This window comes from Phaethon aethereus, assembly GCF_964289735.1.
Source record: "Phaethon aethereus genome assembly, chromosome: 1".
NCBI lineage: Eukaryota > Metazoa > Chordata > Aves > Phaethontiformes > Phaethontidae > Phaethon > Phaethon aethereus.
In genome coordinates, this window is record NC_138575.1 from 103,494,358 (window position 1) to 103,507,711 (window position 13,354).

The following is a 13,354-nucleotide window of genomic DNA, read 5'->3' on the forward strand; positions in this document are numbered from 1 at the left end:
CTCCGGCTGGAAACAGATGTGTCCAAGCATGCAGACCTTGCACGCCCCTGCCAGCGTGGCCAGGGAGAGAGGTCCCGACAGCCCCCCGGGGCCAGCGCTGCCGGCTCCATCTGCTTGGCTGGGGAGATGCCTGGGCATGGCAGTCCCCACCCTCCGCTTGTTTTTGTCCACAGAGCGTAGAAGTCAGGTACAGAAATATCATCTTGCTGCGTTGTTTTCTCTATCCTTTTGCGTATACCTCCCTTGTGCATTCTTTGTAAGGAAACAAAAACAAAAAGAAGGAAGAAAAGGTAGGTTTTCCCATGATGTGCAGAAGCAGCAACACCATGACCTTAGTGAGTTTTACCTTGGGTAACTTTTTTGCCCTCTGTGCAAAAAGGGGCAGTTTTTACCAGCGTTAGTACCAGTTAAAAGATGACAAAGAGCAGGGGAGGTGTCTTACAAGACCTTCCTATAACTTCAAGGAAAAAGAATGACATGAATGAATGAGAAAGATTTATCTAGTATTGTACATCTCCTGTGCCACAGCTTTTTTTCCATCTTCTTTCTTGGTCTACATCTGTGACAAAAAGCTGGAGGTTTTCAGTGGCCACTGTAGCAGAGGGATTGTGCTGGGGATGATATGGCTCAAAATCCTCACCACCCCATCTGCTTCATATTGGAATCAGGAATAAAGATTTTATTAGCTTCTCATGTGTTTTTGGACCTAACTCCCGTGCCTCCTTCCAGCTCTTTTCCTCACCATCTTTCCCACTCCAGCCGGCGTCAGGGCTGGTTTCTGGCTAGACCCAAGGCAGTGTTTTCATCCCCTTCCACACTCAAACGGCCGGCCGTGCCTGCAGGACACCTTCGCGTGGCACCGGCCAGCCCCTCATAGATCAGACGTTGATGTGAAGCTGATCCTGGCGGTTTCCAAGGGAAGTGTGGCTCCTTTCTACACGTTGTCCAACAGCCATCAGCTACCTGCTCCCCGCTGGGGGTCCTGGGCTTGCGTGTCCCCTCACTGCTGATGAGGCTACAGGCGAGCAGAAGGATTCTCATTGCCCCCAAAACCGCATCCTTCCCACTAGGATGGTGGCATGCGGGTGCTGGACTTGAACACTTCGGGTGAACACTGAAGAGGACGAGGGTCCCGGCTGGCCCTCCAGCTGGGTGGGCAGATCTGGGGGGCATCCCCGCATTTTAGCATGCTTTTTCCTTGTCGCTGCGCATGGTCCCCGTCCTGATAAAACACCCCGTCGAGAGGTATTTCTGCCCGTGGTTTTTGTGCCTGTGCTCGAAACGAGAAGTGCTAGGGTGAGAGCTGGGAGGAGGGCGCAAGGGCTGTACCGACACATCCCACAGCCGCTAGCTCGCAGCAGAAAATCCCTTCACCTGCCAGGAGCTACCATTAGACAAGGCGACACTGGATTTTTTTTGACCCTGAAAATGAACTTCAGGAGGATTTGCCTAGTCAAGTGCTTGCTGCTTTTATTTCCCAGTGTAAAATGTGAGTTTTTCTTACCGTTTTTTGCTCTTTCGGGCTAGCCTTGTTAAAATTGCATTTTAAACCACTTACAGCTTGGTAGGATGTTACTGATAAGAAACTCATTCCACTTTCCCAATGAATGAAGACCTTTGGATTATTGCTGTTATTATTTGATTTAATTTTCAGCTGGGGGGAGGGCAGGACCTGAGTTTCCTATTCCAGTTATAATAACAAGCTGTAAACAGTTGTGGGTTTAAGTTAATGAGCCTTAATTTGACACATGTATAATGAGAAATGTCAGCATGCAGTTTTCTCTCTGCCCTCGAGGTAGCTTGTACTGCATTAGAGATACAGTTCACGGTGCATTATTGTATGTAATTTCCTTTTCTTATCAAAGATGAACAAATCTTTTGAAAGTGCAAATTACATTCTTCCATAAATATTAACAGAAAGAGTGATATATCTCCGTGTCTTCAGTGGAGTTGAAGAAGTCTAAGATGTGAAAACAGCAAGCAAATACATACATCTTTTATATTTTGTGTGTTACTACTCTCATTATTTTAAAAAATATTAATCTAAAAACTTAATTAAGGTGTTAACTCATAGATTAGAGAAGGTTATAAGAGATGGAGACAATACAATCATGCATAGATAGTTTTTTCTCTGTTCATTCCACTACAGTTTGTATGCATGGCTGTTTAATGCTTTTCTTTTCCTCCAGAACAAAATTAATAGATAAATAAGGATTTTTTTTTTTGTACGTGATATATAAAACATCTTTGCCAGCAGAAATGAAGATTATTCCCTCGAATGGAAAACTTGTTTCAAATGCTTCCTAACTTCTCTAAAGTTACTATGGGAGCTTTTCCTTTTAACTCTTTCTTGTGACTGCAAGTGAGCTCTACACTGCCAGTTTGGATCTTTCTACCCCTTGGACCGCATTTCTGTTGGCATTAGCAGAAATGTTCTTTGATTAGCTAAACAAATTTTTAGTGTTTTCTGTGTGGGATACCCAGCTTTCTGCTAGCAAGACTATAGAGATCAGATAAACACCCAGAGATGAGTCTCAGTGGTCTGTCCATAGAGATGCCATTGAATTATCCCTGAAAACTTAGATTATTTTTTTTTTCTTTACTTCCAGAGAGAAAAAATAAATGATAGTATCTGTCATGCAAAGAAATGCTATTACTAGCTCTAAATACCCGTGCATGACTGAGCACAAACAAGTATCAGAATTCAAATATTTGGGTATAATCTGTAGGGTCATCTGTGTGGAGGATAGCTGCTTCCAAGACTGTTTGGTTGATAGCTTGATTTCAGAATATTTCATTAGATACATCAAATACCCTGTAAGAAATGCAATAGTGAAATAACAGCCTCTCCTTAGGCTGGAGGCGAATTGCCAGCAGCACGTCAGTATTAATTTTCTTGTTGCAGAGGCACACTATTTTAGCTCTTTGATTATCTCTAATATTGTTCGTTTCATAAAATAGCAACTGGATTTCAGTTTCCCCTCAGTGATATAGTTAATCATTGTCCTAGACACCAGGAATGACGGACTGTAATAAAAATGTGCATAAGCATAGTTTTTCTCTCTGTGGGGAAAAAGGGCTCAAAATATATGAAATTAGAGCAGAATCAGCTCAATCTGGCGATGTGAAGAGGAATCCCCTCCTGCAGCTCGGCTTTACCCTGTAAATTGAAGAGGAATGAACGTAAGAAAATGACAGACGAAATCAGCCGTGGCTCTGAGCACGCGTTCGGTTACCGGTCACCTTACCCCGCCTGACACCTGGGCGCGCTTTTTCTACCTCCTCCTGCAAATTTCCCACCTGCCACGGGGCTGGAGACCATACCTTACTTGAAGCGACCTCCCGGCAAACTTTGTACTCCGAAGCCCCGCTTCACCGGGGACAGGCCTTGGAAAGGCTGTGAAGCAGCCTGGAGGGGCGAGGAGATATATCACTGGGCCAGCCAGGCACAGCCCAGGGAGTACGTCCTCTCCGTGGGCAGTAACGTGGTTGATGCTTAGCAGCCTTGGCTTTCCCAAATATCCCCTCCAGCAGCCTCACGCTAAGCGCTGCCCGGCCCTGGTAGCGCCTTTGGGAAGCACCTACTCTTGCCTGTTCTGCAGGGGGGACCTGTCATCAAAGGAGACCTGCAAAGAGAAAAGATTTTCTTGGCCTTTGCTTATCTCCTGCTGTCTCCAGTGCCCGGTCGGTTCACAGGCTGCGGTTAGCCATTTGGTTCTCCCTGCCTGACTTGCCCCACCGTGATCCTGTGCTAGCAAAACCAAGTGGATATATCCCAGCGGGGCAGGGTGCCCGGGATGGGGGAGGGGGGGTCACTGCGAGCTGGCAGCACTGGATCTGCCTCCAGTTCAGTGCCTTACGCTCACTCACTGCTTGGCATGGGCTGCTATTATTATTATTATTATTATCATCATTATCATTATTGCCATCACTGTTATTGCCGAACTCATCCTACAGTCCAGGGTCACTACTGGTTTGTGTTCTTGCTGTCCACAGTAATGTTTGCAGTGATGGGTGCTCTGGGTACCAGCCTGTGCCACGTGCAAAACACGCCAAAGGGACCTTATTTTCAGGAAGGATTAAGTTCATGGGCAGCCACGAATCTTGGCATCCAAAATCACTGCAAAGAAGTCAGCCAGAGTGTAAAGCCAGCTTTTGAGAGCCGACTCTTAGCTTCCTTGCCTCTCAGAATTAAATTGGGCGCTGACATTTGTGTAATGAACGATCAAGAGGCGCTTTGGAGCAGGGGAGGAAGACAGCATCAGTAACGCAGAAAGGCTTGGGCAACTTGGGGAGGGGGTAGCAAGTGACAACTTTTCGGGCCACCGCTGTGGCTGCCAAGCACGGCAGTGGGGACTGCTGGACACACGCTGACGGGCTGGTTGTGCTCCCTTTACAGGCTCCGTCACCAACTGGATTTACGCGGCCGTCAATGAGTCGGCTCTTCTCAGCATCGCTGCTGCTGCTGGGAGCGTATATGATGCAACGTGGCTGAAAGACAGAGAAAAGTTGCTTCAGCTAAAAGAAAAGAAAGTTAAGTACTATGTGAACAAGGACCAGTGCAGATGTAAGATACTCCTAAATGGGACTCTGCAAATAGAGCATGTGGTGAAAGAGGACAGTGGAAAGTACACGGTAACTGTTTATCAGCAGGATGGAAAACTGAAGGCAGAAGAAGACACGATGTTCATCGTTCAGGGTGAGTTTTTGCTCTTCCCATGCCATTCCCAGTATAGCTGAATAAGACCTGGCATTCCCGCTCTCTCCTACAACCTTTTCTGCTCATTGCACCCCGCTTCCTGTTTTGGGGGGACGAGACGTACCTCTTTCTTCCTACCACTGACAGCAGTCTGCCGCTCTTCTCCCTTCTCTTGCTGCTATGGATGGCCCCTGGTCGCCTGCTTCTTTCTGGCCCCCCCCTCTGTCAGCCACCAGGTTTCCAGGTATGCCCAAGCAAGCAGCCGTGAGCGAGTCCGTGCTGGCAGCACCGTGAGCGGGGCTGCGGTCCCAGCAGCACCCTGCTTCCAGAAACGTCTTGCGGGAGAGCCGCAACCTACGTGAGGTACGCCTGTGGCTGATGGCAGTTCTGGCACTTCCGGTGCTATGTTAAGGGCACTGAGTTATGACTTTTGGTCTCTAGCTACTGCTCCAGCAAGGTGAGCATCTTGCGTTGCATCTGCCGGCTCTCCTGAGAAGAGCTCGGGAGCCCAGGTGGCACTAAATGCCTGTATTTAGGCAATGTGATCCCACTCCATTTTTGCTCTAACCTAAAAATTAGCCAGCAGTCACATCCCCTGAGATGCACCACAACAGGAGCTGAATTTGCAGGGGAAGATGACCCCTGCGCCCTATCCTTGCATAGCATAACACAACAAATATGAAGATTGTGCTGTTCAAAGCACACTTAAGCACACGTCTGGGGATTTCAGCTGCGTGGGTTCAAAGTATGAAGGCAGCCTCCATTCCTGTATCTGGTCCTGAGAGATAAGCGCGGTAGCAGCCCAAAGCTTTTGGGATGAGTAGGGAAGATGGGGATGGCTGTTCTGCTCCTTTATGGCTGCTGCCACCTCTCCAGACCTCTAAGCTGTAGGGCAGCATGGGGCTGCTTTTTCTCAGCAAGGGGGTGATTTTGTTCTGTCCTTCTTCAGCCAGCATCCACACCTCTGCCAACTTCCTGAGTTGGTGGGCCCCAGCTGGCACTACAGAAACGATGCCTTGATGAGGCTGGAATGGTTTTAGCAAAGTTTCTGCACAGTGGGAGGCCCTGTGGCTAATGGGTTGCTGAGCAGTGAGGGTGTCTTACTACTTTGGGAATTATTATAGCAAACTGTCTACAGATTCAGGAAGTTGTCAGGGCTTGATGCTATTTACTCATGCTTAAGCCACCGAGCTGTCATTGGGGTGTCCTGGGTTCAATTTCAGGTTAAGCTTTCAACCTAGCTACGTGCTGCATCATTTCATCTACTGAGCAGCAGAGTGGTTGCCTTACCTCCGATCAATGGTTTTGGAAGTAAAGTCCTTCAGTAACCGTTGGGTGCTAGAGTCATTTGTCAGCCAGAGTATACTTTGTTACTAGTGTTGGACAAAGAGTTGTTCCAAAAAAATAATATTTTAGATCATATCATCACACAACTCCATCTCTGGGACCTGGACTCGAGTGTTTCACACTGGGATGTTCCCCTGAACGATAGGTTACAGCTTGCAGAAGAGGAGTGGGCTTAACGAAGAAAGGGTGGCTGCACCTTGGCTAGGTGCAGGGTCACAGCGTGAACCTAGACTCCATTTGCTATGAGCAGCCCTTATTGACTTTAAAATTTATTATTTCTATAGCTTACACTGCCTAGAACTATAGATGTCCCTGGCATGTTTTTGTTTACCTGGTCTAAAAGGTAGAAATTAATTTTTTTCCATCTGATGTCTGCCAGTTGCCCCTAGTTGAGGAAAGCCCTGCAGGCTTTTCTGGCTCTTTCAGTGCCACCAGCGATAGAGAACCTGGAACCAAAATGTAGCTGGATGTTTGCAGGGCATAAAAAGAAACAGAAATCGGTTCTCTCTGTCATAACCTCATTGAGAGCTGAGAAGTGTCTGTTTTGTGTTTTCTGTTCTGTTTTGATGGCTTTTCATGCTGTGGCTGTCATGCCAGCTGTGTGCCATTGGTAGTACATAAAGCATTCTAAGTAGCTGTTTGTCTTGCCTTAGAGGAAATCTCTCTTGCTGGGCACAGGCAGATCAGAGCTGACTTTTGCACCAAAACACCGGGGATGGAGTTGGAGGAGACTGTGGCTCCAAGACCCTCCCATCTGCCACCTCCCCCCAAAATACAACTTCCTCCCCTCGCTGCCTGGCTGTGAGTCAGGCTGAGCCGTGGTGGTGCAGCTCCGCTTTGCTAGGCCAAATACGTAGGCTAATAAACTGCATTTTTTTTGTTATTGCCATGTTACTTCTGTAGTAGAGGTCTAATTTGCTCTTCCTTCTTCTCTGGTCTCATTAGCTGGTGTTACTCCCTTACTGCTTATTGGGGACTAACTCTCTGTTCTGCTTAATAATGGGGGTTTTCAAAAGGAGAAACCATCTCAGATGCGCCTGTCCTTTCTCTTCTTTTTCAGAGCCTGTCCCTCAGCCAATCCTCAGTGCTGAATGCATGAATAAAACTGTATCTGTCAAGTGTGAAGTGAAGCAGAAGACTAAAGACGAGACATTTATAATAGAACTGTCTCAAGATAAAAGCAAAAAAACCCAAAAGAATGCAACAAGGTTGGAATTGCACACACGGCATTCTGGGACATTCAGATGTGTTGTTAAGAACCAAGTCAGCAAAAAAACGGCTGAAAAAGTAATTAAGTGCTCAGGTAAAAAAAAAAAAAGAATATTTCTTTGCCACAGTCTGCTAGGGCAGGCCCACAAAGCCTGACGTGGTTGCACGTGTCTGTAGGACTGGTCCAGGTGCCAGGAGCATCGATGGTTCCCTGTACCCAGTATTGCCAGTCTAACGCCGCTGCAGTTACTGGGAGCCGATGCTGCTGTGGTAGCTGGGATGCGAGTCTTGCTTTCTCCTCGTCATTCCCCAGCCTTGTCGTTTCTCCACCTGCCCTGTTGCTACCCTGATGGCACCCCTGCTCTAACAGCAGGGTGGCCAAGCTGGGGGCAGTAGGATGTGAGCTGGGCCATGCTCCTCCTCTTCTCCTGCCGCCAGCGGTGTTGTCCCCCATGCTCAGTGAGGCTTGGGACTCTCTGGAAGAGGAGGAGAGGTTTTTCTGGAGTCAAGGGCCTTGTGAGTGGCAGAGTGGCCCCTGGGGTGCACTGCAGTGCTGCTTGCACAGGAGGTGAAGTCCCCTGGGGGAAACTGCAGCCTGCCAGCATGATCAGGCTGGCTGAGGTGCGAATGAGTCAGAGAGAGATGCTTGCCCACCCCTAGGAGGTGGGCTTGAAAGCGTTTTATTCCCACACAGCAGTCTGCAAAAGGCAGAAAGCACTTTCCCCCTCATTTTTATCCTCCTATATTCCTTTAAAACTAATGGTACTTCCCAAAGGTTGACTTCAGTCAACCAGTCCAAAGCCAAAGAGTTGACTTCAGTAAGATAGTATGAAACTACCCAAGCTACCATGACATAAATTGACAGCTTATTTGGGGAAAATATGGCTTGGGATCTTCTCCTATGTATATGAAGCCATGGCATTGATTTCAGGGGATTTGCTCCTGCTTTACATTCTCATGGTGGGGACATTATTTTTGTGCTCTTCATGATCATACCTATGAAGGTGGTGGTTGTCCGCTACCTGTGGGTGTGGATGGGTGCTCCCACAAGGGGAAAAATAAGCTGCTTGGACTCTCCAGCTTGGCATAGAAATCAGGAGGGAGGTTAGAGAATTTAACTGAGCTTTGGGGTTGCATGCCTCAGATGAGAGGGGCTCAAATGTACCATGGATTTTCTTACTCACTTGAAGCATCATCTTTCTAAACCACCGATGCAGCAAAAGAACTGAAGGAATTGCATTTTAGATGGGCAGAGTCATGCTGAAAATGATTAGATAGGCAAAAGGAGTCATCACTCCCCTCCATAAAAGTCTTGAAAGTTAAGGCAAAAACAAGGGGCAGATCATACTGGTACAACACTGGCCATGGTGTTCAGTTCAAAGTTCAGATTTCCGTTGCAGTACTGGGGAAAAGTCTTTGAATTTGCTGGGCTTGGGTTCACCCCACCTAACTGAAGTGCTTCACTTAAAGTGCTCTCTTGCTCTAGATTCCCGCTAGAGCTAGTGGAGAGTGGGAGACTCAGGAGAGCTGGCTCAGTATTTCCAATTTCCAACTATTTTTGCCATCGCGAATTTAGGGAAAAGTCCACTTTCAAAGGCCAACCCATGGTGTGAGAAGGAGGGAGCAAGCCTTAAGGTATAGAGGCTTTACTGAAGCGATCTAAGGTCTGCTGAGGCTGACTGAAGGGATGAGGTGGCCTCTGCTCTCCTGTGCAGCCCTTGCCTCCTGAAGGACCCCTCTGATGCCTAAAAGAGCCAAAAAAGGGTTGTTTTCTGCTGCATGAGCTGCCTGACCAGATGGGCTGCACAGTGCCATTGGTGCCAGCATTGGGAAGGGGCTGGGGTGTGGGGGAGTGAGATGTGGCATGGAATTTGGAGCCAGGTGTGAAAACGTGCTGCCGGATTAGGCTCGTTTAAGGCAGGGCAAACACGTTGGCTTAATGAGGAAACACTGGCTGAAACTGGCCATCCCAGGGCACAAGCCAAGCAAGCACGGGCCTGTCTGCATTGCTAGTGTAGGCAGACATGAGCCATCAGCTAGATACTTTGATTTCACTTCTTCTCACCCTTGAAAAATGCTCTTCTTTCACAGGGTGAGTTGGGTGGGAGAGTTTGCTTTTTTGCAAATCATTAACAGGGAAATAAAAGGTTTGCCATACGGATCTTTAAGGTACAAATACAGCATTTCTCAGACACCAGAAAACCACTAAACCCACGTAGCACTACCCTTCCTCCTCAAACTAAAAACCCCTCAAACATTTCCATGTGGTGGCATGACTCTGTCAGCTCCACAGTAGATTAAAAATCCCTCAGCTTGCAGTCGAGCCTCTTTCCAGCCCTGCTGCCCTCCATGAACATCTGGTCCTGCGTTCGAGGCCTATCACCTTGAATTTTGACATTTAGCAGGCAAGGCATGCTTCAGACGGGCTTCCGCCCAGCTAACTTTTCATATAAGCGTAACCACACTTCAATCCGCCTGGGCTCACCTTACAGTCAGCTGGCAGAAACAGGCACGGAAAGGGCAAAAAACACCTTGGTGCAACACTGGCAGCTAAAGCAGGTGAGAACCACCACATCGCTGAGGGTACTCGTCTCTTTTTTCCACTGGGGCAACCTAGGCTGATGGTGGCCTTTATACTGTAGACATCTTGGCTTTGGCATCATCACTCTTTGCCCTCCACGTGCATGCCCAGTGAATGTTCAGGATGGTACCGGTGGTGTCGTCCCCTTTGAAGCTTTGTCCCCCAAGAAGCCAAGGAAGGTGCAATTCTGGGTTCAGCGCCATGGCTCCTGTGCTTGAGCGTGAATGCTAGATGCCAGGAGGACAGCCCAAGCAGGAGGTGGCAAAGGCAGGCCAGCATCCAGCAAACCTCACCTGGCGAAAATGAGGAACAATCATAGGTTTTTGCTCACTGGGCAAATTGAACTCTCGTTTTGAGGTTGTGGGATATGTGGTTATGTTCTTTTCCTTTTCACTATTTTTTTAGTTTGCGTACAGCCAAAAATTGAATAGGAAGTACCAAAATATTATGAAGCAAGCTAGTCTCAGTGTTTCCAGCTCAGTAGGAAGTACTAAAAAAGTTTATTTTTGTTAGATGCTGAGCACTGCCTGGATGCTCGTTGTCCTTAAAAGGGTCTGTTGCTAGCAGGAACAGGGCATTTGTGGTAATTTAAGTAAGATGAGCTGGCACATATGAATGCTCTGGTTTCAATTTTCTGCAGAACTTGGATCCATCAGGGAGCAATCAAAATTCTCCACACCAAGGACCAGCAACTTTCTGCTGTGTACAGAGAAAAGGCAAAGGGTGGGCTCTCTCACTGTGCTGCTTTTACAGTCAATGTAAAAAAATACAGATTTCTAGGTAGACATGTGCAAGTTATTTCTTTCCCTCTAACATCCTCTTTTGTTTCCTTAACTAGGCCAGCTGGACCTTTATCTCATCTTAAGCATAGCAGGAGGTGCAATCTTCTTCGTCATCTTTGTGATTTTACTTATTTATTGCATCAGGAAGAAGAAAGCAGAAAGGCTTGAAGATGATGGTAAGTGTTTAAGGGGCTTTATGCTGCTGTCCAGCCACCTAAAATCTTAGAGCTTCCTGCTGACAGCAGCCCTGTGGGCAGGAGCATGCTCTCTACCTTGGCATGAGCAATAACCTGGTTTTGACAGGTGATGAATCTCAGCAGATCGGCTGGCATTGCCAATCTTGGTTTCTGATATACGCTTTGAACAACAGACTTCGTTCTCAAGCCCTTTTGTTTATTTGTGGGGGAAGAATTGCTCCTCTAAAGCTCGGCCAAGTCCATATGAGCATCCATGGGGCTAAAGTACAGAATTAGATAACCCTGTCAGCAGATTTTTTTCATTAAATTTACATGGTGTAAAATTAGGATCCTTGAAATCATTAGTCACATTTGGAAACATTGTAGATAGTGAGAAGGGGCAAGAAGGGCTCAGCTTTTCTGTGAGTTTCCTCAGGCATCTCACAGAACTTTCCTCTCTACGAAACAATGCGTCCTTGGAGGCATGTCAACACTGGAGGTCCAACCTGAGGCACTTTAAAGAGTTGAGGTTTTCAGAGTGGGCAGAGATTTGATCTGTTGTCCAAAATTCATGTCCAAAATTCATGCCACTACCTCTGCCAGAGTAATCTTCTCTGAGAGTGGGCTCTCGGTCTTGATAGAGAGGATGCCTTGAATTACAACCTGGGCATTGCTGCTGGTCTGGGTGGACAGAGGATACTGAGCTGCCACTCGAGAAAAATCATCTGGCCCACTGGAAAGGGGAGGCTAAAGCAGGAGGGAGGTTGCCCTGGCAGGGCTTGTTTAAAGGCACGTTTCCAAGTCCTACCTCCACACACTGTGTCAGGCTTCCTGTGTGGTCTCAAGTAACAGCTACTCTCTGTGTGAGTCAGTTCTCGAGTTACAAAATGGGAGTAAAAGCTCCTTTGTACACCACAACAGCCTTTGAAGAGGGTGATGCCTGAAGGTGGCCTCATCTGATGCCTCAAAGGTGCCAGTGGTCAGGCTAACAAGGGTGAGCGTGATCAGCCCCATGGCCAAGGGAAGTGCAACCTCATCGCACCTGAGCGTGGGTAACTGGCCATGGCCCTCCTGCTTCCCCTGAAGTTACGACCACCAAGAATAGGCAAGGGCTTTCCCCATTTGCCGGGAGAGCTCACCACAGTGCAGCCACAGGATGTCTTCTCGGAAGGCTTGCCATAGCTCGTGAGCATGACACGGGTGTGAGCATAGCCACCTGAGTGTTATTTTACATTATGGCTGTTCGAGTGGGATACATTACTCCCTTAACCGTGCGGTGATAGCATATCCTCAATTCTTGGGTCTGGATTCAGCAAGAATTAAGAAAAAGAGTAGTCTGGGAAAATGAGAACTAATAGAAGAGGATGACTAGCCTTCATTGAAACAGTTTGGTGTGTGCTTAAGGCCATTTCCGTGTCCCAAGAGATAAATCCCTCAATCCCTAAGCTAAGCTGACCAACATTTCAGAAATGATGAGCCAGTGGTCAAAAGTCAGCTGGCATGACTTTACTTCTTCTATGTGTGGGGAAATTAATGCTGGCAAAATGGACCTCTGGCTTCCAGGTGCTTGGAAATCCCAGCACGGACAGTGGCAGAGCAGAGTGTTTTGATGTTTCTTCCTGGGGTTACATCTCACTTTCCCTCCAGTGGCCCATTTCCAAAAGAAGATAGAGCAGCTCAGGCAGAGGTTGTCCACTGGTGACTGCTGCGGCTTCCCTGGCAGAGCTGGTTCCCCCAACACAGAGAGGGCAGAGCTGCCCCAGAACTCCCCAGCTACCTTGACCTCAGCCAGGCAGCCAAAAAGCTTTTGGGTTTTCCCAGGATGCACAGGCAGAGATGATTTTGGTTGTTCGCTGGAGTAGCAGGAATACCTGTAAGTGGCAGTGGCCTTCCAGGTAAGACCAACATTTGGATATTTTTGCCCGGGCCAAGCACTTTTCTCTGGCTGTTCGACTTCTGCTTAGTATGTGCCTGATTGGGGGATCCTTCTGTCATTGCAGACGAGGAGCGAATGATGCAGGCTCGCCAGGCGGACAGTGAAATGGTGGTACGGGAGCTCCCTCAGCCACCGTGCAATCCCACCCCGAAGCAGCTGCGCGTGCAGCAGCGGCCACTGCCGCAGCCCCAGGTGCAGCAGCAAGCACTGCCCCCGCGGCCCAGGCCCCGCACGCAGCCACGGACTCCAAACCACCCAAGAGAAAGACCTTGAACGACCGCCCTGGGAGGGACGGTGGTCTCTCTGCTCCACCATTCACTGGGAAGAGAAAGTTTGCAATAGTCAGGAACACCTCCCGCCCAGCCTTGCGTAACGCTCAGCTATGAAACGACAGCTTTCGTTGCAGAAAATTAGAGAGAGCATCAAATGGAGATGAAGAGACCCCGTGGAGGAGATTCAAGGTGATGGGCATTCATCCCTGTGGCCATTTTTCTTCAAGTGTCTCCATGTTAAGGTATGGAGCATTGAGCCTTGAAACTTGTGTCTTTCTGTGGTTCACTGGTTTTTACTGCACCTTGTTGTCTTCGTGCTTTTTGGATGGATTATATCAAGAAGAAGCTAAAA

General features: G+C 48.0%; 1 protein-coding gene across 1 annotated transcript; it reads left to right on the forward strand.

Annotated features, from left to right (window-relative positions):
- Nucleotides 1–1,428: 1,428 nt before the first annotated feature.
- Nucleotides 1,429–13,003, forward strand: CD2 (CD2 molecule; the record flags this gene model as incomplete). Its single annotated transcript, XM_082014477.1, has 5 exons — nt 1,429–1,489; nt 4,400–4,699; nt 7,107–7,349; nt 10,675–10,794; nt 12,795–13,003. 5 exons carry the CDS (start codon nt 1,429–1,431, stop codon nt 13,001–13,003), a joined length of 933 nt encoding a protein of 310 aa, XP_081870603.1.
- Nucleotides 13,004–13,354: the final 351 nt, after the last annotated feature.